The 21861-nt window shown below is 43.4% G+C and overlaps 1 protein-coding gene across 1 annotated transcript; it reads right to left on the minus strand.

The window, feature by feature from the left end:
• Positions 1 to 5063: 5063 nt before the first annotated feature.
• On the minus strand, positions 5064 to 14984 carry LOC107393708 (L-serine dehydratase/L-threonine deaminase-like). Its single transcript, XM_070546559.1, has 5 exons — positions 14881 to 14984; positions 7759 to 7886; positions 6196 to 6423; positions 5990 to 6077; positions 5064 to 5907 (listed from the first exon to the last, which is right to left on the minus strand). Exons 2-4 carry the CDS (start codon positions 7773 to 7775, stop codon positions 6011 to 6013), a joined length of 312 nt encoding a protein of 103 aa, XP_070402660.1. The 5' UTR covers positions 7776 to 7886; positions 14881 to 14984; the 3' UTR covers positions 5064 to 5907; positions 5990 to 6010.
• Positions 14985 to 21861: the final 6877 nt, after the last annotated feature.

Genomic DNA, 21861 nt, shown 5'->3' on the forward strand with positions numbered 1-21861 from the left:
TGTTGTTTTTCAATAAAGAATGACAAATTATTTCAGTTAGTTTTTTTAGCACACAAATATCTCTGTAAAAATATCTACAAAGCTAATGTTTACATAACAAGTATGATTGGGTTTTGAAATACAGCACTCTGTTTATTTTAGTAAGATTTTTAAACCAAGTAAAGTTAGTAAAGAACACATTTCTATTGGCTGCTAAGAAACTGTTGGACTTAAAACAGGCCTGTTGTATAAACAACTTGGCATAAATGATTCTTCCTTTTTTGTCTTAACCAAAGAAATTCCAGTAATTGAGCAAAAACATTTATTTTTTTGCATCACATTTTATAAAATAACAGGACACAAAGTGTCGGGACATTTAAAAAATACTTAAAATAATAAAAGGGACCCAGAGAGCTGCAGAGTGAGTGGAAGATTGGGTTGTGAAGGAAGAACAGTTCTCAACAGTGTGATATGAGGGTGTAGAAGGTGAAGCCGGTGCAGGTCCTCCTTCTTCATGTTCATCAGATTCACACTGCTGACCACCCCCATGTCATTGCCGCCACAGTGGATGAGAAGGACATCAGGAGCTGCTCTTCCATGCATGGAGTTGAAAAAGAAGGGGAGAAGGTCTTTCCACCTCAGTCCGCCCCAACCGAACCAGGAGACACGGACGTCAGGGAGGCCAAGGTTGTCTCAGAGGGTCTCTGCAGCTCTCTGGGCACCACGCCTCACGTAGCTGTCATCGATGATCCAAATGGCTATGGAGGAAAAAATAACAGGTTTGGCCTAGCTGTTTAAAGTACAAAACCATACATGAAGTGGTCAAGACAGGTATTTGGAACTTACACGCTGCGTTGTGTAGCCGACGTTGGAGACACACAGGCTGCCATGGTGACCTTTTAACAGATCTAAGAAAAAAATGTAATAAAAGAATGAAACTTAAAAACTCCCAGACCTCATTTCATGATTACTAATCAGCTATGGCTGATTTATTGTTTGGATCACAGTGAGCTACACTGATTCTAATATATTTTTATTTCTATTACACATACATACTTTTTAATTGTTATTTTCACATGACTGTTATCAGGCTGTCTTGTTCTGGTTCTCATGATAATAATTCTGTTTCTTCCAGTAAGTTATCTTGTGCTCGCTTCATCTGTATAATGTCTCTTTACTTTTGGTGAATTGTACTGAGTCCAGAATAAAGGCTACTTGGCTGTACAAGATACAAACAGGTATTACGTTTTGGAAATATATGAAATGTATTTAGCCTGCTAATTTATCTCAAATACTAATAACTACCGTATTTTCCGGACTATAAGTCGCACTTTTTTCATAGTCTGGCCAGTCCTGCTACTCCGGAGCGACTTATATAACAAAATATGTAGGCTACACCGCGCTGCTGCGGGCCGACTCCGCCCCAAGAATGAGTTCCCCTGTCCCGCTGGGGGGTTTTCAAACACCGCCTTCCTCTGCTGGAGACCGTGGCGCGCTGCTGCGGCGCATTATTCGGTTATTGTTACCGGGTCTTGTCTTGCAATGTGAAACGCTTGGTCTCAGATTTTATAAGAAAAATAAAACTTCCCCCCCAAAATACAACTTATATATGTTTTTTCCTTCTTCATTATTTAATGGCTGGTACGACTCAGGAGTGACTTAATAGTCCTGAAAATACGGTACGTTAAAAATAGTGAAAACTTGCTCAAAGCAAAATATATTTTCATTATGGAAATAACTTAAAAACTTACCGATTTAATGTTTTTTATTCACAGAAAGGTACTTCTCATGAAAATAGCTTACTTATTCACTGAGATGCTGGAGTTGACCCTGCCTTAAAGGCAACTGTCAAACATGTCTGCTCCTGATGCTTAACCGAGCCTCTTCCCTCCGGATCCCTCTTTAACGGCCGATGCTCAGAGGCATGCCTTTGCTGTCTGAGCCTCTGTTAGGAGGATTCAGCTGGTTGTGTGTGATGATGATGATGATGTGAACCAAAAAGGAACATCTGACATTTTTAGAAGATACGACCTGAAAAAGAGGATTTCTGTTGATGCCTTGGTTCTGACAACATCAGCTGATGTAGAAGCAGGTGTGATCAGGATGACTCCTACGTTTTACTGCCTGTTTGATGAAAATATGACCTGCTGAAGGACACTTCTAATTCATGCCAATGTAAACCCAGTAAATGGTGATTGAAGTCATGTGACCCTTAATCAGGATCAGTCTACACTGGAGGAACGAGCAGCTGGATTTCTTGAGTTTTGCCTTTTCATAGATTTTCTTTGTCAAAATGAAGTTTTTCCCATTTTCTTTCTCTCATAACCAAATGTTTAGCGGTGTAAAAACATATGAGCTAGAAAATGTAAATAGACTGAGGTAATGTTTGACAGAAGCCTTTTTTTCCTCTTCACCTCCATATATTAGTTTTGGTTTGCACTACTCTTCCAAAAGAACAAAAGAATCTGAGATGAACAAACTAGAAGATGTCTGTTGGATATCCAGTTTGTTGTGTTGCTACATTTTATGAATTTTAAAGAAAAAAACAATCTTGATCATTATTTTTCTCGTACTCAGATGGTTTCAGTTTCTTCTGCACATGGTGAAACACGTTTTCTTTTGTGAGTAAAATCTCCATTTTACTTCAACAGAACCGACAGCTGAACCGGACCGCTTTAAACCGGATCAGTTTAGCTTCTTCTGAAGGATGATTTAACCGCTGCTAACTGTCACACCCGTCCTGCCTCCCCATTCTGTTCAGTCCTGTGTCCATGCTAATTACTCCCACCTGCCTCTCGTCTCCCAATCACCCAAGGTCCCAGCTCCTCCTGTATTTAAACCCTGTTAGTCCATTTTGTCTGGTTGGTTCATTGTTTCATTGTCCTGAGTGCCCTCCATTAAATCAGTGTTTTAAATGTTCCTGTCTGCCTCCCTGCCTGTTTATTCCCCTGCAATTGGATCCTCGCACACTGACAGAATGAACCAACCAGTAAAAGGATCCAGCGAGGAGATTCTCCCCTGGGAGTGCCTGCTCCAGTTCCTCTCTTTGGAACACCGTCCGGCTTCTTCTCCTGCTCCGCCTTAGCCTTGCCAAAGACGACGTCACCGGGCTTCAGCCGCGGCATTCCTCTCCACCCTTCCGGAGCCAGATGAGAGGTTGGACCGGGAGACGCTTCCAGATCGCTCCAGCTTCATCGGCACCAGACTGGCTGTGTGCTCCCCCAGAGCTGGCCCACGGCGTGGGGAAGGAAGCCGGGCTCCACCGCAATCCTGTGTCCCAGGACGGAGCCGCGAGCTCGCCGCTGCCCCAGCTCTGCGCACCTGCTTGGACCCGCCCCCAGTCAGACCAACAGTCCCGTCTCCGGTCCAATCCGCGCCTCCGTCATCTGCAGGCGGAGGAACCACTCCCACAGCTCAGCTGACAGAGCTCGCAGATCTGCAGGCGGAGCTTGGCCGGATCCGTCAGCTCGTCAGCCTCAAGGAGTCCCACCTGGACAACCTGTCTTCCCCGAATCACCAGGAGAGGGTTTCAGTCCAGCCAGCAGCTCCCTCGTCTCAGAGCCAGAGGAGCAAACCTGCAGTCCACCCAGCAGAGCTCGCCGGTCTCCGAGCTGAGCTGGCCCAACTCCATCAGAGCCTCAGTCTCCAGGAGCTCCAACTGGACACTCTATCCTCCCTCCTCTCCCAGTTTCCAGCACCACCAGTTCAATCGCATCCAGTTCCAGCGGTGGTCCTGGAGGTCGCACCACATCCGGTCCAGCCTGTCCAAGCAGTCCCGTCTGCAGATACTCCTCCTCCACTCCAGACGCCGGCGGTCCAGAAGCCAGCGGTCCAGAAGCCGGCGGTCCAGAGGCCGACGGTCCAGAAGTCGACGGTCCAGAAGTCAACGCTCCCGGACCAGAAGTCGACGCCCCCGGACCAGAAGTCCAGGGTCCAGAAGTCAAGGGTCCAGAAGCCAACGGACCAGAAGTCGACGCCCCCGGACCAGAAGTCGACGGACCAGAAGTCGACGGACCAGAAGTCGACGGACCAGAAGTCGGCGGTCCAGAAGTCGGCGGTCCAGAAGTCGGCGGTCCAGAAGTCGGCGGTCCAGAAGTCGGCGCCACCGGACCAGAAGTCGACGTCCCCGGACCAGAAGTCCAGGGTCCAGAAGTCAAGGGTCCAGAAGCCAACGGACCAGAAGTCGACGCCCCCGGACCAGAAGTCGACGCCACCGGACCAGAAGTCGACGGTCCAGATGTCGACGCCTCCGGACCAGGAATCAACTCCCCCAGACCAGAAGTCGATGGAGGTCGACACCCCTTCCAGTCCTGTGGTCGACGCCTCTTCCAGTCCTGTGGTCGACGCCTCTTCCAGTCCTGTGGTCGACGCCTCTTCCAGTTCTGTGGTCGACGCCTCTTCCAGTTCTGTGGTCGACGCCTCTTCCAGTCCTGTGGTCGACGCCTCTTCCAGTCCTGTGGTCGACGCCTACTCGTGTTCGGAAGTCGACGCCTACTCGTGTTTGGAAGTCGACGCCTACTCGTGTTCTGAAGTCGACGCCTACTCGTGTTCTGAAGTCGACGCCTCCTCGTGTGCTGAAGTCAACGCCTCATCCACTCCAGAGGTCGACGCCTCATCCACTCCAGAGGTCGACGCCTCATCCACTCCAGAGGTCGACGCTCTCTCCAGTCCAGAGGTCGACGCTCTCTCCACTCCAGAGGTCGACGCTCTCTCCAGTCCAGAGGTCGACGCTCTCTCCAGTCCAGAGGTCGACGCTCCCTCCAGTCCAGAGGTCGACGCTCCCTCCAGTCCAGAGGTCGACGCTCCCTCCAGGCCAGAGGTCGACGCTCTCTCCAGGCCAGAGGTCGACGCTCTCTCCAGGCCAGAGGTCGACGCTCTCTCCAGTCCAGAGGTCGACGCTCTCTCCAGTCCAGAGGTCAACGCCCCCTCCCGCAGGCCCCCAAGAGCCCGTCGTCCCCTCCTCTGCCCCAGGCGCAGTCCTGGACTCTACTCGTCCCTGCCTCCTCTTCATCGGGCCCTCGGTCCCTCTCGACCCTCCCTCCGGGTCCCCCTCCTCCCGCCCTGCTCTGTGTTCCTGTGGGCGTCTGAAATCCGCCCTTTGAGGGGGGGGGGGTACTGTCACACCCTGTCCTGTCTCCCCATTCTGTTCAGTCCTGTGTCCATGTTAATTGCTCCCACCTGCCTCTCGTCTCCCAATCACCCAAGTTTCCAGCTCCTCCTGTATTTAAACCCTGTTAGTCCATTTTGTCTGGTTGGTTCATTGTTTCATTGTCCTGCGTGCCCTCCATTGAATCAGAGTTTTAAATGTTCCTTTCTGCCTCCCTGCCTGTTTCTTCCCCTGCACTTGGATCCTCACCTCCGTCTCACTCACCGGCGCGCTCTGACACTAAGAGTTGCTCTCTCTCTTTGACCTGCTCCTCTATGAGCGAGGTTACACAAGGTTATAAAAGGACATATCCATACAATGAGGTGTTGCGATTAAACGTGTGCTGTACATTTACTTGATATTTATTGCAATTATTTACGGTTGCATTAACTTAACTTTTACTGTCTTACCTCTGCACATGAGAAACGTAACATATCTAAAATGGATTCTACAGATGTAAAGAATTGAATGGCATTTGAGATTTCTGTGTCATAATAAAGAAATGTCTTCATGTACAGCTTTTGTCCTGTGTTAATGAATCTTTCACTACGTAACTCTAAACACATTTAAAGCACCCAAAAATCCACCAAGCAGCCACAATCGTGTGTTTCTTTAGCATCTGAAGCTGCTCTGTGCTGGTGTTACCCCACACACGACCACCAGCACTGGGCCTTGCTCCTGCTGCAGAGCCAGCTTGCCCTCACCCTGCAGTCTTTTGATAGCGTCACTGTACACAGCTGCTAGAGCAGCACCACAGGCAGCCTCCACCAGGATCTTCTCATCTGGAGGAGGAGAAAAACCCAGCAGAGCTCAGTTTGATGGTCCAATATATTCTCATGGAATCAGAGGCAGGTTTTTACTCACATAAAAAACGTTCAGCAACTTTCAGCCTCCTGATCGGAGGCCTCCTCTGAGAAAACCGTGTGCTCCTCCACCAGTTGTATTGTCTGTGCTGATGAAACCCTCACCAGGCCCAGTGTGGTTGCAAAATTGCAAGCATGAGATGAGAAAAAAAATTGGAATGGATTATTTGGATTTTTATTTTTTTCCTAAATGAGAGGAATTAGTACCTTGTAATTGCAGGTAAAGTTACAAGCCACCCAGCATTCATGGCTGCTTTGAGGCTGTGTGCTCCCTCGGTTTCCATGGCGACAACTGGTGCGTCAGCCCAGCCGGCGCGGCGGAGTCCGTCCACCATTGCGTTCAGCAAGCCTTTGCCTCCCACAGACAGCACGACCACTCCAGCCTTCTCTTTCTGGTCTCGCTTCAGCTCCTTCACCAGAGATGTGTGACCCTCCCTGTGTACAGAAATGTTACTCTCTACAGTCACTTACACCAGCGTGGACAACCTGATTTATGATGTAAATTACTAGATATGCTCTGTGGCACGGGTGTCAAACTCAAACTCACACGGGGCCGAAATGAAACTCTGGGACGGAGTCGAGGGCCAGACTTAATATTTTTTGAAAAAGTGACGGTAAATCTGCACATTTTCTTTATCAACATATATGCAATTTTGAACCTTTAAATTTGGAAACAAACTTATTTCTGCATTAACACTGAATGTGGAATAACCAAATTACACACGAGCAAGTCAGTTTTAAATAAAAGGCATCAGTGGTATTCATTACTTGTGGTATATTCAGCATTTTTAAAATCTATTCAGGATTTATGTTTTCTTGTTGTTTATTCATTTTTCTTATTTTTTATTCTCCATTTTTCTCCTGTAATAAGTGTCATCGCTGCTGTGACGTCTAGCTTTCCCCACTGAGGAACAATAAAGGGATTTTCTATTCTACTAATCTATCTGCAGCCTTTCCACTTCCTGTTTACTGTAGATTAAATATTTTCTCACGGACCAACAACAAAATAAAAATATCATTTTATCTTAAATGCAACATCTCACCTGTTAACTTTCATGTTTTGGAGCAGAAAAAGAGCATAAAACCAACACATTTAAAGCTCAGTTTGTTCCACTGGTTTACTGTGATGCTCACCTGTTCCAGCCAGATACCTGCATCATGGGGTTGATCTGAGCTGAGGAGGAGACTCCTGTTGTTTTGTTCATCTTCATCATAATAATGACAACATTAGATGACAACAGGTGCTCACATAGGTTTGTGCTGATGAACATGTCTGAGCAGCTTGACCACGTTGTTGTGTGTCGGGGAGGAAACACAACGACAGCAACCACAGAGTCGTGCTGGTTTGAGCGTGTCGCTGCTCGCTGGAGTAATATCAGCTCTGTCTGGACGTTAGTTGGAAAACTTTCTCTTTCAGTAGTGAACACATTACTGAGCGGCTAGAATCTCAGTTTCTGGGCTTCAACGTCAGAAAATAGCTGAGTGAACTCGGCGCAGAGAGGAGTGTTTAGTTTGTCCGAGACAGCGGAGCTGCAGACACCGGCAGCAGGCGCTGAAAAAAACACAAAGGAGCTGCGCTGACGCCGCAAAGCATCATGGGAGTTGAAGTCTTTGCGGTAAAATCGGCCAGCGGGCCACTTTTAATATATTTTTTATATTTATCTCGCGGGCCACATAAAAATGATCCGCGGGCCGCATCTGGCCCGCGGGCCTTGAGTCTGACATATGTGCTCTGTGGTAATGAACCTTTTATCAGCCATATCACCTCACCCAGCCTCTGTAGGCATTCTACGTGTAGAAGACAGCTGACGGTAAGGCAGGTATTACTGAGAGATCAGCATCCAGCCTGGGTTGTTTGCTACAAGCTGCTCTCCATAGTCAATGCCTTCATTCAGTGCCTGAAAAAGACACAGTGCAGAATCATTTTCTATTTAGTCCAAGATTCAATCAAAATCAGTGAAGGAATTACAATAATAGTGATGCTAAATTCAACCCATCAGCAGGATCTGTTGGTCTGTTATTAGCATCCCTGCCACGAATGATGACATCTGCCCCCTCGTCCCAGGCCTGTCTCCTTCCAGTGATAGGACAGGTTGAAGATCAACATGCCTCATGAATTACATCCCGTTGCCCCAGGCTAGTATTTGTGAGGATGAGTCATGAACTGATGAAACCTTTTGTTTTCATATATTTTGTTCTGGTTGGTTCTGTAACCAGAAAAACTAAAATACCAAAAAACAGTCCTGGAGACTCAAAAGAGAGAGACGGTGAATGCAAAATAGATACAGCTGTCATTGTTTTATTCAGCATAATCAAAGACTTCTTTTAATTTTGGTAATTTGCATGCTGTCTCTCTTCTAAAGGAACCGCTCACACAGCTGGTATAATCAAAAGATTAACAGCTGCTTTAGCAGAGGTCCAAACAGCTGCCAAACACAGTCTCCAGGCTGCTCCAGAGACGGTTCAAACCTGCATTATCTGGAGTTCAGGACATAAGGCTGTCAAATGTCTGCTTGGAGCACTGAAAATATCTCCCTGACCAGGGAGCAAAGTTGTCCTCAATTGTAACACACACACACACACACACACACACGCCGGTTGCAAAAGCGTTGTTATCGTACCATTAATCTTTCCAATGGTTCTTGCCCTGTGGATTACCATGCATAAAAAAAGAACAAGCCTAAAAAATATATTTACAATTCATGGGCCTTTCAGCAAGCAATATGGTTCATCACCTCATATCAGGAAATTTAGATTTGTCATTCACCTGCTTTCATTTACCTTGAACCCATGGCATTTATTCGTTAGAGTGGAACGCAGCAAATTTAAGACCTACTATTTCAGTGGATGGCTGGGAAAAAGAGTTCTCATTAATTCAACAGCATTTTTTTCCATTTAGATTTCCCTGGCTGTCTTTTATTTCATGTCCATGTGTCTGTCAATTAAAACTATCTATTCTTAATACACCATTAAACATAAAACACAACATATTAAACTCCAACAGCAATGACATGGTAAAAAGGTTCAGCAAACCATGCAATAAGGTCAAAACAAAAATGTTACGAAGTGTCGATAAAGGGGGAATGTGCCATTTGAAACACTTCAAAGCCCCGTGTTGTTTTTAAGGTCACCAAGCGGTGTTTGTAGGACAAATCAAGTAGTGCTATTCGTGTTGTTTGCTTAACCTACTTGGTAGGGTTGGACGATCTATCGATATTTTAAAAATATCAATATAATTTTTAAACAAGATACAAGATGACTTTATATCTTTATTGATATAACTGGTCCAACTGCTATGCTAACGGCATGTTGCTCCGTCTCTAAGGTCATTACGTGTATTCTCACAAGTTTGCTTAATCTGAGATTCTCTAGGTAAATGTGGTGCTCTAAACGTTGCATTTGGCATCCTGGTTTTTAATTATTTGGGGACGTTCGACACCAACGGAGTCTGTTTTCCATCCTGCTTGTGCGGAGATGAGCCAGTGGAATCTAATAAGGCCACGCCCATGTATTTTATACCCAATTTTTATGGTTATATGTTACAAAGCCGCCAATATTTTTCAAAACTGGGCATCATTTAATTCTATTTCAACCACATTTCAATGGATATTTCCAGAGATTAACAGTAAAAAATACACATTGTCTCTTTAAATGGGCTTCATTTACATATTAGATTAAATTGACTTCCTTTATTTTTTTATTTTTTCAATGTCGATGTGAAAGAAAGGAAACTGTGTGACATCATGATTAAATTCTGTCATGAAATGTCTGAAAGGGGCATACAGTTGAGTTCAATCTTATTGTGATTAAAAATGAGAAAATACAGGCGGATGATAAACAAGCTCCCTGGTTGACGTCAGATTTGGTGATGTCCATATTGCTCTCCCTTTGGTTTAATCAAATGTCAGCAGCAAAGCTCAGGGATTTGTTCGATGTGGCCTTAGACTTCCAATCTCCAACTGTGAAAAAGTTTAATCCACTGTTGTTTTTTATTCAAAAACACCCCCGAATAAGGATATAGGGAAACCCTTGAAAAAGTTGGTGGATTGTGCTTCCAGTAAAATTACTCTAAACGTTAATATTCCTCTTATATTTGTCATGGCAATGGTCACATCTGTTTTAAGATAAAAACGATTCAACATCTATTTACAGTACATGAATTGGACTTTTAAAATATTACAACTTTCTTTATGTAGGAAAACAAAAACTCATTAATTATTTTACACCTGGTGATTTAAGACAAAAATATTATTTTGTCCTAATCCTAATTATGTAGGGGATTAGGAATGAGTGATGTTCAAATATGTGAAAAAGTGTTGTAGTATAAAAAAAAAATTTGTTTTGAAAATGTTTTTTCCCACAACCAGTACCTGGAAGTAGCAGTCTAACACAACCACTAGGTGGTGGTAATGTGCGAAGTACTTTGGGTACTTATTAGGCAATGGTAGTTTTCAACAGCCCCTGCCAAGCAAAACTGAATTTACAATTCTGTTCTTTTGAAAGGATCACAAAGATCGCAAGAGGCTAACAATGCTAAAGGATAATTAACAGCAAATAGTTTACTCCTAAAATATCTCAAGCTAATATTTCTATTAACAATAACTGAATATCACAGTGAAATGTGTGTGAAGTGAATGAGTGAATTGTGGCGTTTTACTTCCTTTAATGAGTCAACCAGAACTATAACAGCAAGCTAACAGCAAAACAGCAAATTCCTCTAATGTCGGAGGCATACTACCATAATAACCCCTACTTTCCACCAGATGCAAAATGGCCGCAAAATGTACTTTGCTGCTATTAGCTGTCGTTATGGTGGACAGGTTCTTTTCCACCAGGAAGCCATTATGTTTTAATCTTTTTTTTACATGATATGCTTCCAAAACACGACAAACTTTTAAATCGGGACAGACGGGAAGTCCAACAAGAAAGCAGTGTAAAACATCCAGAAACATTCAAAATAAAAGTCACGTCTTCTTAAACGTATATAATTTCGTGACACCTTCATAGCCAAGGTAAACAAAACAAAAAATAAACCACAGACCCTTTTGGATACATGCAGCCATCTTTCTCCTTGCTTGTTATTGTGTGGACTTTCTAAATCATGTGTGCTGTTGCAATTATCCCTTAATTTTTTTACTTCACAGGACTAGCAACGTTTAACGCTTCTGCTCGCGTTTTGCATCTGAAATGTTGGAAGGGAGCTTGTAGATAAAACGCTTCTGTTATGTTATATGCCGCTTTCATGTTTGATGGAAAGAAGGGGAAAGTGTAGTAAATGCAACATGTATTCATCTACTTATCAACGTACTGTGTTTGTCATCTAGAATTTTCTGGCATTGATCTCTAACTGGAAACAGCCATGAAACTCGCGGAACGATAGCGATTTTTTGTTAATAAAAATGTACTGAAGTTCCCAAATTTGACCACAAGATGCCATTCTTACTTTATTCTTCCATACTGCACCTTTAAATAACCAAAGAAAAACCTATACATATTTTTGCAGAATCAAGTTTACTATATTCTCTTGAAATGCCTACTCATAACTATTACCTCAACAGATTACCATGCCAAACAGCTAGACTGAAGAAAAAAAAACACGCTTTGAGATTTAATGCTTGCCTTCCTAGCCAACATGAGATAACCACTCTCTCTCTGTCTCTCTTGCGCTGTCTCTCTCTCGCTCTCAAAATAAATAAATATGGACACACACACACACACACACATATATATATTTACATATACATACACACACACACACACACACACACATATATATATATATATATATATATATATATATATATATATATATACAGGTGCTGGCCAGTAAATTAGAATATCATCAAAAGGTTGAAAATATTTCAGTAATTCCATTCAAAACGTGAAACTTGTACATTATATTCATGCAATGCACACAGACCAATGTATTTCCGATGTTTATTACGTTTAATTTTGATATTTATAGGTGACAACCAATGAAAACATCAAATCTGGTATCTCAGAAAATTAGAATATTCTAAAGGCCAATGAAAAAATGTTTGTTTCTCTAATGTTGGCCAACTGAAAAGAATGAACATGAAAAGAATGTGCATGTATAGCACTCAATACTTAGTCGGGGCTCCTTTTGCCTCAATAACTGCAGTAATGCGGCGTGGCATGGACTCGATCAGTCTGTGGCACTGCTCAGGTGTTATGAGAGCCCAGGTTGCTCTGATAGTCGTCTTCAGCTCCTCTGCATTGTTGGGTCTAGCGTATTGCATCCTCCGCTTCACAATACCCCATAGATTTTCTATGGGGTTAAGGTCAGGCGAGTTTGCTGGCCAATCAAGGACAGGGATACCATGGTCCTTGAACCAGGTGCTGGTGGTTTTGGCACTGTGTGCAGGTGCCAAGTCCTGTTGAAAGGTGAAGTCTGCATCCCCATAAAGTTGGTCAGCAGCAGGAAGCATGAAGTGCTCTAAAACTTCCTGGTAGACGGCTGCATTGACCCTGGACCTCAGGAAACAGAGTGGGCCAACACCGGCAGATGACATGGCACCCCACACCATCACTGACGGTGGAAACTTTACACTGGACCTCATGCAACGTGGATTCTGTGCTTCTCCGCTCTTCCTCCAGACTCTGGGTCCTTGATTTCCAAAGGAAATGCAGAACTTGCTTTCATCAGAAAACATAACTTTGGACCACTCAGCATCAGTCCAGTCCTTTTTGTCCTTGGCCCAGGCGAGACGCTTCTTGCGCTGTTTCATGTTCAAGAGTGGCTTGACACACGGAATGCGACACCTGAATCCCATGTCTTTCATGAGTCTCCTCGTGGTGGTTCTTGAAGCGCTGACTCCAGCTGCAGTCCACTCTTTGTGGATCTCCCCCACATTTTTGAATGGGTTTGTCGTCACAATTCTCTGCAGGGTGCGGTTATCCCTAGAGCTTGTACACTTTTTTCTACCACATTTTTTCCGTCCCTTCACCTGTCTGTTAATGTGCTTGGACACAGAGCTCTGCGAACAGCCAGCTTCTTTAGCAATCACCTTTTGTGTCTTGCCCTCCTTGTGCAAGGTGTCAATGATTGTCTTTTGGACAGCTGTTAAGTCAGAAGTCTTCCCCATGATTGTGGTGCCTTCAAAACAAGACTGAGGGACCTTTTAAAGGCCTTTGCAGGTGTTTTGAGTAAATCAGCTGATTAGAGTGGCAGCAGGTGTCTTCTATATTCAGCCTTTTCAGAATATTCTAATATTTTGAGATACCAAATTTGGAGTTTTCATTAGTTGTCACTTATGAATATCAAATTTAAATGTAATGAACATTGGAAATACATTGGTCTGTGTGCATTGCATGAATATAATGTACAAGTTTCACGTTTTGAATGGAATTACTGAAATATTTTCAACCTTTTGATGATATTCTAATTTACTGGCCAGCACCTGTATACACACACATATATGTATACACACATATATGTATACCCATATATATACACACACACATATAAATACACATATATACACACATGTATATATGCATATATATACATATTTACACACACACATATATATATACACATATATGTATGTGTATATATACACATATGTGTGTGTGTGTGTGTGTATGTGTGTGTGTGTGTGTGTGTGTGTGTGTGTGTGTGTGTGTGTGTGTGTGTGTGTGTGTGTGTGTGTGTGTGTGTGTGTGTGTGTAATAATTTCCTGACAGCAGAATAAAACTTAAATTTAAGCAGCAAGTTTAAAAAACAATCACTGTCCTTATGCAAAACTACAAACTGCTTTATCCACTTTCTGCCATTCTAATTATTCAGCTATGTAAATCATTTCCAACAATTGATGGATAATGAGTTCTACATAAACAAAAATAAATGTCAGCCTCCCTGTGGATCTGTATAAATCACACAATCCCTTAGTACAGTACAAATAATTTCCACATGCATGTTTGTTTAGAAAACAAAGATTGTACTTTCTTGGGTTGACAGTTGGTTGGAAGCCATCCACACATTGTACATCACATTAACTGATTTCCTCATTGTTTGCTGGTAGGCTTATAAAATGTCAGCAGCAGTGTTTCAGGATTTGGTGAACGTGCCCCGTGTCTGAGGACCTCTAACCACAGACTAGCTTTATAATTTATATGTCTTTACTTATAGTCCCTCCAGCGGTTCCTCCCTTGCACCTCTTCCCAGTTGGATGGGCCCAGAAAACCTCACCAGGGAGGCGTCCAGGAGGTATCCTAACCAGATGCCCGAGCCACCTCGACTCAGTGTGAACGAGAAACGGATCTTTTCAGAGCTTCGCCTTCCTGCTCAGCTCTGTCTTCAGCACGACATACCGGTACAATGCTTGCGGCGCCCCTATGCTTCACATACACTGCATACCCACTTTTTGCGCCACTGCCTCTGTGTTAGAGCTGAAGCTCAGATCAGCAGAGACTGCACAGGGACTGATGGGGACAGACACCGTTATCAGCTGCTTGTTAAAAAAACGATCACGGCTTCAATCGCAATGAAAAGCAAGTTATGTCCAAGATAAACGGAAGTCTGCGGCAGCGCAGAGACCGCCCCCATACCCCCTTTATGCCGCCATCACATAATCTTTTATAAAATCGCCACGATTGCGCCACATTACCGCTACGGTCTGATCTTATAAACTACCTTTATCCTCCCCAGGGAGCCGCGGCAAATCCCGTTTTGAAAACGGTCCTGTAAAAACAGCTTACATAACTACAGCAACTACATTCATGTTTTTCTCAAAAATCCTACCATTTCATTTAGAAATTTCCGCCTTTTAATTTCAGGAAGTAGCTTTGCTTGTTTCTGATTTCTCAAATGTGGAATTGAACAAAAAGCGACTCTGATTGGGTGGAAAACACCAGCGTGTGATTTGTTACCTGTGTAGTTTATCTGGTGTGATGAAGCAGGAGGTTGATGTTTAGCGGAGGGAGCACGTGAGCTGAATCAACGTCAGCTGACTGTTCTCTGATTCAAAACACTAGTGCTCAACAAATTACCCACGTGCATTGCGTACATCCGTCTGCTGCGTACAAGTCTGTAAGCGTGCGCATGCGCAATAAGTCCGAATGCAATGCGCGTGTTGTCATTTGCATGTACATAGATCAAAGTCGCGCATTCCTATGCCTGTGTGACGTCACTAGACATACGCAACATATAGGTCAGATCTGTCAGACTAAAATCTCGTTTAGAGCAGTCACTTTCACTTCTGCTGAAACTCAACTTTTAGAGATAACATGTCTCAAAGAAAGCCTGTAGATGAGACTCCAGGCGAATCTCGTAGACTTTATTTTTCAGAAAGGGGAAATGATCGGCTCTCATCTGAACAACATGCTAAAATTAGAACGTTTTTACAAAAATCATACCACCAGTTTCAAGCTGGAAAAAAATCTCAGGAGCAATCATCGTTTTCAACAGAGACTGAGCCAAGCAGGCACAGACATGACATGTTTTTGGACGGTAGAAATGATCGACCGTGTGGGTGTGGACGGCCAAGCACCTCGGGAACCAGTAGGGTAATAGATCGTTCATTTTCATCATCTAAGAGTGACGAAGAGACTGATCAGGAAAGTAAACAGAATTCAAGAAGACGGATGACTAAACAGAAGCAATTATTGGTTAAAAACCCAGCTCTAGTGGGAGGGACTCCCCATCTTTCTAATCAGGTTCAGCCTGTAATAAAACAGCTAACTGTTTCAAAGGAAACGGTTCCTACTAAAGCGGAGAAGAGTGAACACAGACACGAACAATCAGTTGTGTCTGAACAGCAAAATGTTCACATAGATTTAGATAATTCTTGGGATCTTATTGAATCTGTCAGGCATCAAACCAGCCCTACTCCTGAACTAAGGACTGCAGAATCAGTTCAAATTGACATGTTTTCTGCTGAGGCTGAGCAACATGAACATGAACATGTCTCTGGGAAAACTGAATTTGAAGCCCAGACAGCATCTGAGGAACAGAGACCTTGCTCTACCTTGAAAGTGACAACCGCAACCCAAGAAAAGAAGGGTACATTATCTGTGAACTCAGAGAAGGTAGATTACAAACATAATCCTTTCTGGGATCCAGCATTTGTCATACAAGAGGACTTAGATGCAATCCAACTGCAAAAAAGGTCAGATTTAGCAAAAGGAGAAACCTCTGCTGCCGAATCGGACCAACATAACAACCCGATTGCTTTCGAGCTGCACCAAGACGACATTCCTTTGCAATCTGTGGCTTCAGAATCTGAGCAAGAGGTCATTGAGTGCCACGAGAAAAGACAGGACACACTCCTGGGCTCAATATTTGAAGTCCAGACTCCAACTGAGGAACAGAGATCTTGCTCTACCTCACAAGTACCAACTGCATCCCAAGAGAAAGAACAAGCATCATTTGCCAACTTAGATCAGGTTCAGTACAAACAAAATCTTTTCTGTGATGGAGCTGAGAAGAGTGAACACAGACACGAACAATCAGTTGTGTCTGAACAGCAAAATGTTCACATAGATTTAGATAATTCTTGGGATCCTATTGAATCTGTCAGGCATCAAACCAGCCCTACTCCTGAACTAAGGACTGCAGAATCAGTTCAAAATGACATGTTTGCTGCTGAGGCTGAGCAACATGAACATGAACATGTCTCTGGGAAAACTGAATTTGAAGCCCAGACAGCATCTGAGGAACAGAGACCTTGCTCTACCTCAGAAGTACCAACTGCATCCCAAAAGAAGGAACAAGCATCATTTGCCAACTTAGATCAGGTTCAGTACAAACAAAATCTTTTCTTCGATGGAACAGCTGTGATATCTGAGAACTTAGATTCAACCAAGCAGCCGGAAGGTATTGAATCTCTTACTGATTCTCAAGAGACAGCGCCTGCTTCTACTGACGAGGGAAGTCGGTGGGGCTCCTATGCAAAACGCCTACTCTTTGTGGCTACGGGTTTTGGCTTTTGTGCTTTTGGTCAACTTATTTTTCATAGTTTCAGTAATTATGCTTATAGATGCGCTTCAGACTCCAACAACTTTATGTTAGAGTCACTCTTAACCTTCCAACAAAGTGGACCAGTTCCCTTCTGAATAAGTCCTGCACAGACGCCCACAACGCACTAAAAAACATTGGGTTGTTTTCTCAACCCAAACACAGGGTTGAAGCTGTTGGGTACAGTCATTGGGTAATTTAAACTTTTGTTGGGTAGTTTAATTCCACACAGCTACTGGGTTACTATGCTGGGTCACTAGACCAGATACAGTAACCAAACCCCTGGGCAATTATAACTCAACTGCTCGGTTTTTTATACTATAAAAGTTTCATTTTTCTTTGAGAGACTTTTTTCACGAGTGACAAAGGAGCAGGACTCAGAGGACAAATGATCAAGTTAAGTTTCTTATTTTTTAAAGATTGCTTTACTAAATAATTGTGGTATAATAACTTTATAATAAGTTAGCATGTATTATTATAATTTTTATTATTAGGTGGGCCTAAATGTGGTTGCCACTTTTCTGTTTACTGGTTTTGATTGCTAAGTGACTAGCAAGAATAGCATGTTTTTTGATTAGTCATGGTTGCATCATATACCAAAATTGTTGATAGTAAGACAGTAAATCTGCTATTATGTATATCTGGATTGTTAATTTTTAGTCACAACAATAGATTTTTATATTTATAGATATCTGGAAAATATTTTGTTTGCCAAGTGATGCTAAAAACGATTTTCTATAGAATAAATGTTATATAACGGATTTCCCAAATATAAACGTTAAAACTGCTTAGCATAGATTAAATGGTAAAACTGCATGCCATGTTGAGAATTAGCTCAAGTGTCTTTTTCAGGTTCCAGTTTGAAAATTGAATGTCCGACCGGTTTAAATAGCAGTAAGTCTGGAAAAAAATGGACAATCCTCCATTTCCCCACGATACTGTCAGAGTTGAGGTAGAACAGGTTTTAAAACTTCGCTACATCGACCAAGAGAACACAGCGGTGACACAGCAGTCAAAGCAGCATCAGTTAGTTGTGTTATTAACTCAACCACTGGGTTATTTGGAAAAGACAAAGGATCGGATAGTTTTTCGCGGTTCTTCTTCGAGGAGACACAGTTTGCCGTTTTGAATAACATACGTAGTTAAATGTAAGGGTTATATTCATAATATTACTGGTAATTACTGGTTAAATGATGATGTAATAACAGCGCAAGTATAGGCTGCGTTAAATCAGTCAGACAAACGGAGTTAACCGTATATATCTTGTACTGTGCAATTGGGTGGTAATAGACAAAACTAACATAATTTAGTTTTACTAATATACGTGTGTCACGTTGCGAGTCTGGAGGAGGTTTGGACCCAAATTACAGACACCCAGAACGACATGAGGCAGGAGTGGATGTAAATGAAAACATTCCTTTATTAGGAAGGAGAACAAAAATTCCAAAAGGACAGGAAGCCAAAAAAACCAATGTCCTAAAACTCTGGAGAACGAGAGCTCACTTAAAGAGCACAAAACCTAGAGACCTAGTGACGAGGAACAAAACAATGCTGTCACCAAACAATGGACCGACAAAACATTGACACATAGACAGGGTTTTATACACTGGGGAGGATGAGAGGGAGATGAACTGCAGGTGTGTGGGGAGAGAGAGACCAGGTGAACTCAATTACTAATCAGGGAGGAAACTAACATGACCTTAGAATAAAACCTAAAGACAAGAAGAGCAGGAAACATAACCAATAATCTAAGGGGGGAGAAAAACCTCAAACAACGATGGGAAAAACACACTAGAGAGACTAATAACATGAACAGCTGTAGCTAAAGGAAAATGACCTAAGAGAAAAACCTAAAGACCAGAAGGGCAGCAAACATAACTAATATTCTAAGGGGGGAGCTGAAACTAAAGGAAAATACTACAGAAAGAAAAACTACAGGGGCGTGACTAAAGGGGGCCACAGGAGCACAGGACCTGGGAGGGGGATACCTGAGGAGGGAAACCTAGAGGGCTGAAGATCTGGGGAAAAATGGAGAACACCAGGAAACCCATGAGGAAGACGCAGACAAGGACACATGAGGGCGCTAGGAGACACAAAAGGAGAACCTAGAGAGGGATGGAGAACACAAGGAGACAAATGAGGGAAGACGCAGATGCAGACCATGACAACATGGCTCTTATTTTAATGAATGGAGTAAGCTTCTTACCAATGGTGATTTAATAAAATAAAAACTGAATGAACATCCGTTTATGCTTGATCCATAATAGTGATCCGTTATAAGTTTTATTAATCCGTGGTGAACAGTCAGTAAAATGATAAGCTAGCAAAGCTATAACCACTATGCTAAAGTGACTTCCATACATTGAGATTAACTTTATTTACAGGCTCAAAATCCAGAAAATTCCTTAATCATTATTATAACACAAAAGTGTCACAAACGTTTTGTTCTGGGAATTGTATTATTTTTGTCTGTTGCCATTTCGTTTTCGTTGCTAAATGTTCAAGTAAGCATTCAATCAAATTGACATAACACCAGCGCCTGATGCAGGAGTAAAAAATTCATTCTGTCACGAGTTGGGCAGGAGGAAGTTTAGGACCCAAGTTGCAGAAACCAGATGAATGAGGCAGAGGTTGAAGATGAAAAACTTCACACTGTTGCTCAACGTTCGACAAGCACATAGTAACGCACAACCTTCCGTCCCCAGTAACTGCGTTGTAACAGTGGGAAAAGTAATTAATTAGATAATTCCGTTACCCAAAAAAAAAGAATGCCGTTATTTTAAACGGCGTTATTCCCATCACTGGTCCTAAGTGGGAAGGCCCCTACCAAGTCCTGCTGGCCACTCCCACTGCTGTGAGGATCGCTTAACGACCTGCCTGAATTCATCTATTGCAGAGACAAGTGGATTGATAGACATGTGTCTGGAGGAAGGCTGGGCTGCAAAGGGCAAGATGCCATTAGGACTCTTGAGTCTCAAACCCAGTAGAAAAGCAGTGCTGACACCTAGTGGTCAAACTCTGCCACCACCATGAAAATCACCAACACATTCTCCCTCTCCTGATAATAACTTTTTGCTTTTCTTGACGTTGGTTGTGCTACTGCTAGTTTACCCGTTTAATTATAGATCCACTAGAATAAATACAATAAAGTTTATCGCTTGCCAAATAGAATATTTACTAAGAAATCACAATGTAACCATAGACACATTGCTTGGTGTGTGTGTGTGTGTGTGTGTGTGCATGCGTGCGTGCGTGCATGTGTGTGCGTGTGTGTGTGTGTGTGTGTGTGTGTGTGTGTGTGTGTCTGCTCTGTCTTCTCGATCCCCAGTGAGTCGTGGAGGATGGCTGCTTATACTGAGCCAGGATCCTCTGGAGGTTTCTTCCTGTTAAAAGGGAGTTTTCCTCTCCACTGTCGCTAAATGCTTGCTTAGTATGAGGATTGCTGTAAAGTCACTGACACTAGTCGGTGACTTTATGCAATTTGCTGGGTTCCTTATATAGGAAACGATGCGTGAACCCCTGGGAGTGCGAGAGCTGCCGCTAGGGAGTGCGCGAGGTGAAAAGTGTAATGGCTGCGGAGCTCAGAGAAGTCTGTCATATGTCATCATTAGCGTAGCCAGAAACTCATTTGTGGGTGGGCCTAAGAAAAAGTAAGTGGACCCAATAAATGTAATTGAAAACAAGTATATTTTGCGTGTGTGTGTGTGTCCTCCGCATGTGCCCTAGCTTCATCATAATAATGCGCCGAGCTTCAGCGCTCTGGCCTGCGCACGCTGTCAATAGCAAGACATGTTTCGTATTTGATCATTTTTAACGATGTTGGAAAAATCTGAAGGTGGTGAGTCATTCCGGCAGATTGTAATTAACACCCTGTCTCATGCAGGTGTTCTGACATTGTAAACCTCACACAAAGAACATTGTGGACGTTACAAAATAAATCAAGAAATGATTCCCATCTGAGCATTTTAGCATTATTATATTATTATATTAGCACACTGACTGTGGGACAGCATTCTAAACGTGTCAGGCTATCAACAGCGCGCTGAAGATCTGAAGTTCAGAGTGCGTCTGTCAGAGGTCAGACGCGTTCCAGCGGAACCGCGGCACACGGGTGCACATGTGAGCACATCTGGGCTGGGCATGAGTAATTTTACAACATTGGCTTAAATAGCGCCAATAACTAGACGACGTGACTGGAGCGGCTCATGGAGCTGTGCCGCACACACACACACACACACACACACACACACACACACACACACACACACACACACACACACACACACACACACACACACACACACACGCACGCACACACACACACACACACACCAGGCCCCCACAATGCGGCTTTAAACTAGCTGAGTTCATCGAAGTAGCTAGCTAACTATCATTTTAACATGTAGCATGTACTGTTTAACCATGAAATTTAGATGTAAAATACGGTAAAATAATTAATAGGGCATATGTCGATGGGTAAAAGGGTAAAATCCAGTGCATTTAACATAAAAATGGGTTGAAATATGACGGAGCTCTTGGAGGGACACTTCTGTGTTCCATTCTCCCACCCGGTTCTCCCCAGCGGTCAGCCCGGTGCATGTCTGACCGATGCGGCGCCTGCTAGCTGCTGCGCAGGCTGACCGCTCGTGGAGCTCTCGGACGGGGCTGACCGCTCGTGGAACTCTCGGACTCAGGTTGGTTTATGCTTGACTCGTCCGCGAGGGCCGCACGGCTCCGCGCGGAAAAGTTGCGTCATTTTGCGTCATTTTAACAACCACGCCCCTCCACCGCGTCTCCGCACGGCCCAAGATTTCCGCAACGCGCACCTCGGAAAATTTCTAACCACGCGGATGGTCGGATGCGGAAAAACATGGCGGACCGGCACGGCAGAGGTT

Source organism: Nothobranchius furzeri, chromosome 17, assembly GCF_043380555.1.
Source record: "Nothobranchius furzeri strain GRZ-AD chromosome 17, NfurGRZ-RIMD1, whole genome shotgun sequence".
Classification (NCBI taxonomy): domain Eukaryota; kingdom Metazoa; phylum Chordata; class Actinopteri; order Cyprinodontiformes; family Nothobranchiidae; genus Nothobranchius; species Nothobranchius furzeri.

Coding starts and splice junctions, on each gene's coding strand:
- LOC107393708 (XM_070546559.1), bottom strand. Junction 6,078..6,195: donor ACTTTACCTGCAATTACAAG/GTACTAATTCCT, acceptor GGGTTTCATCAG/CACAGACAATACAACTGGTG.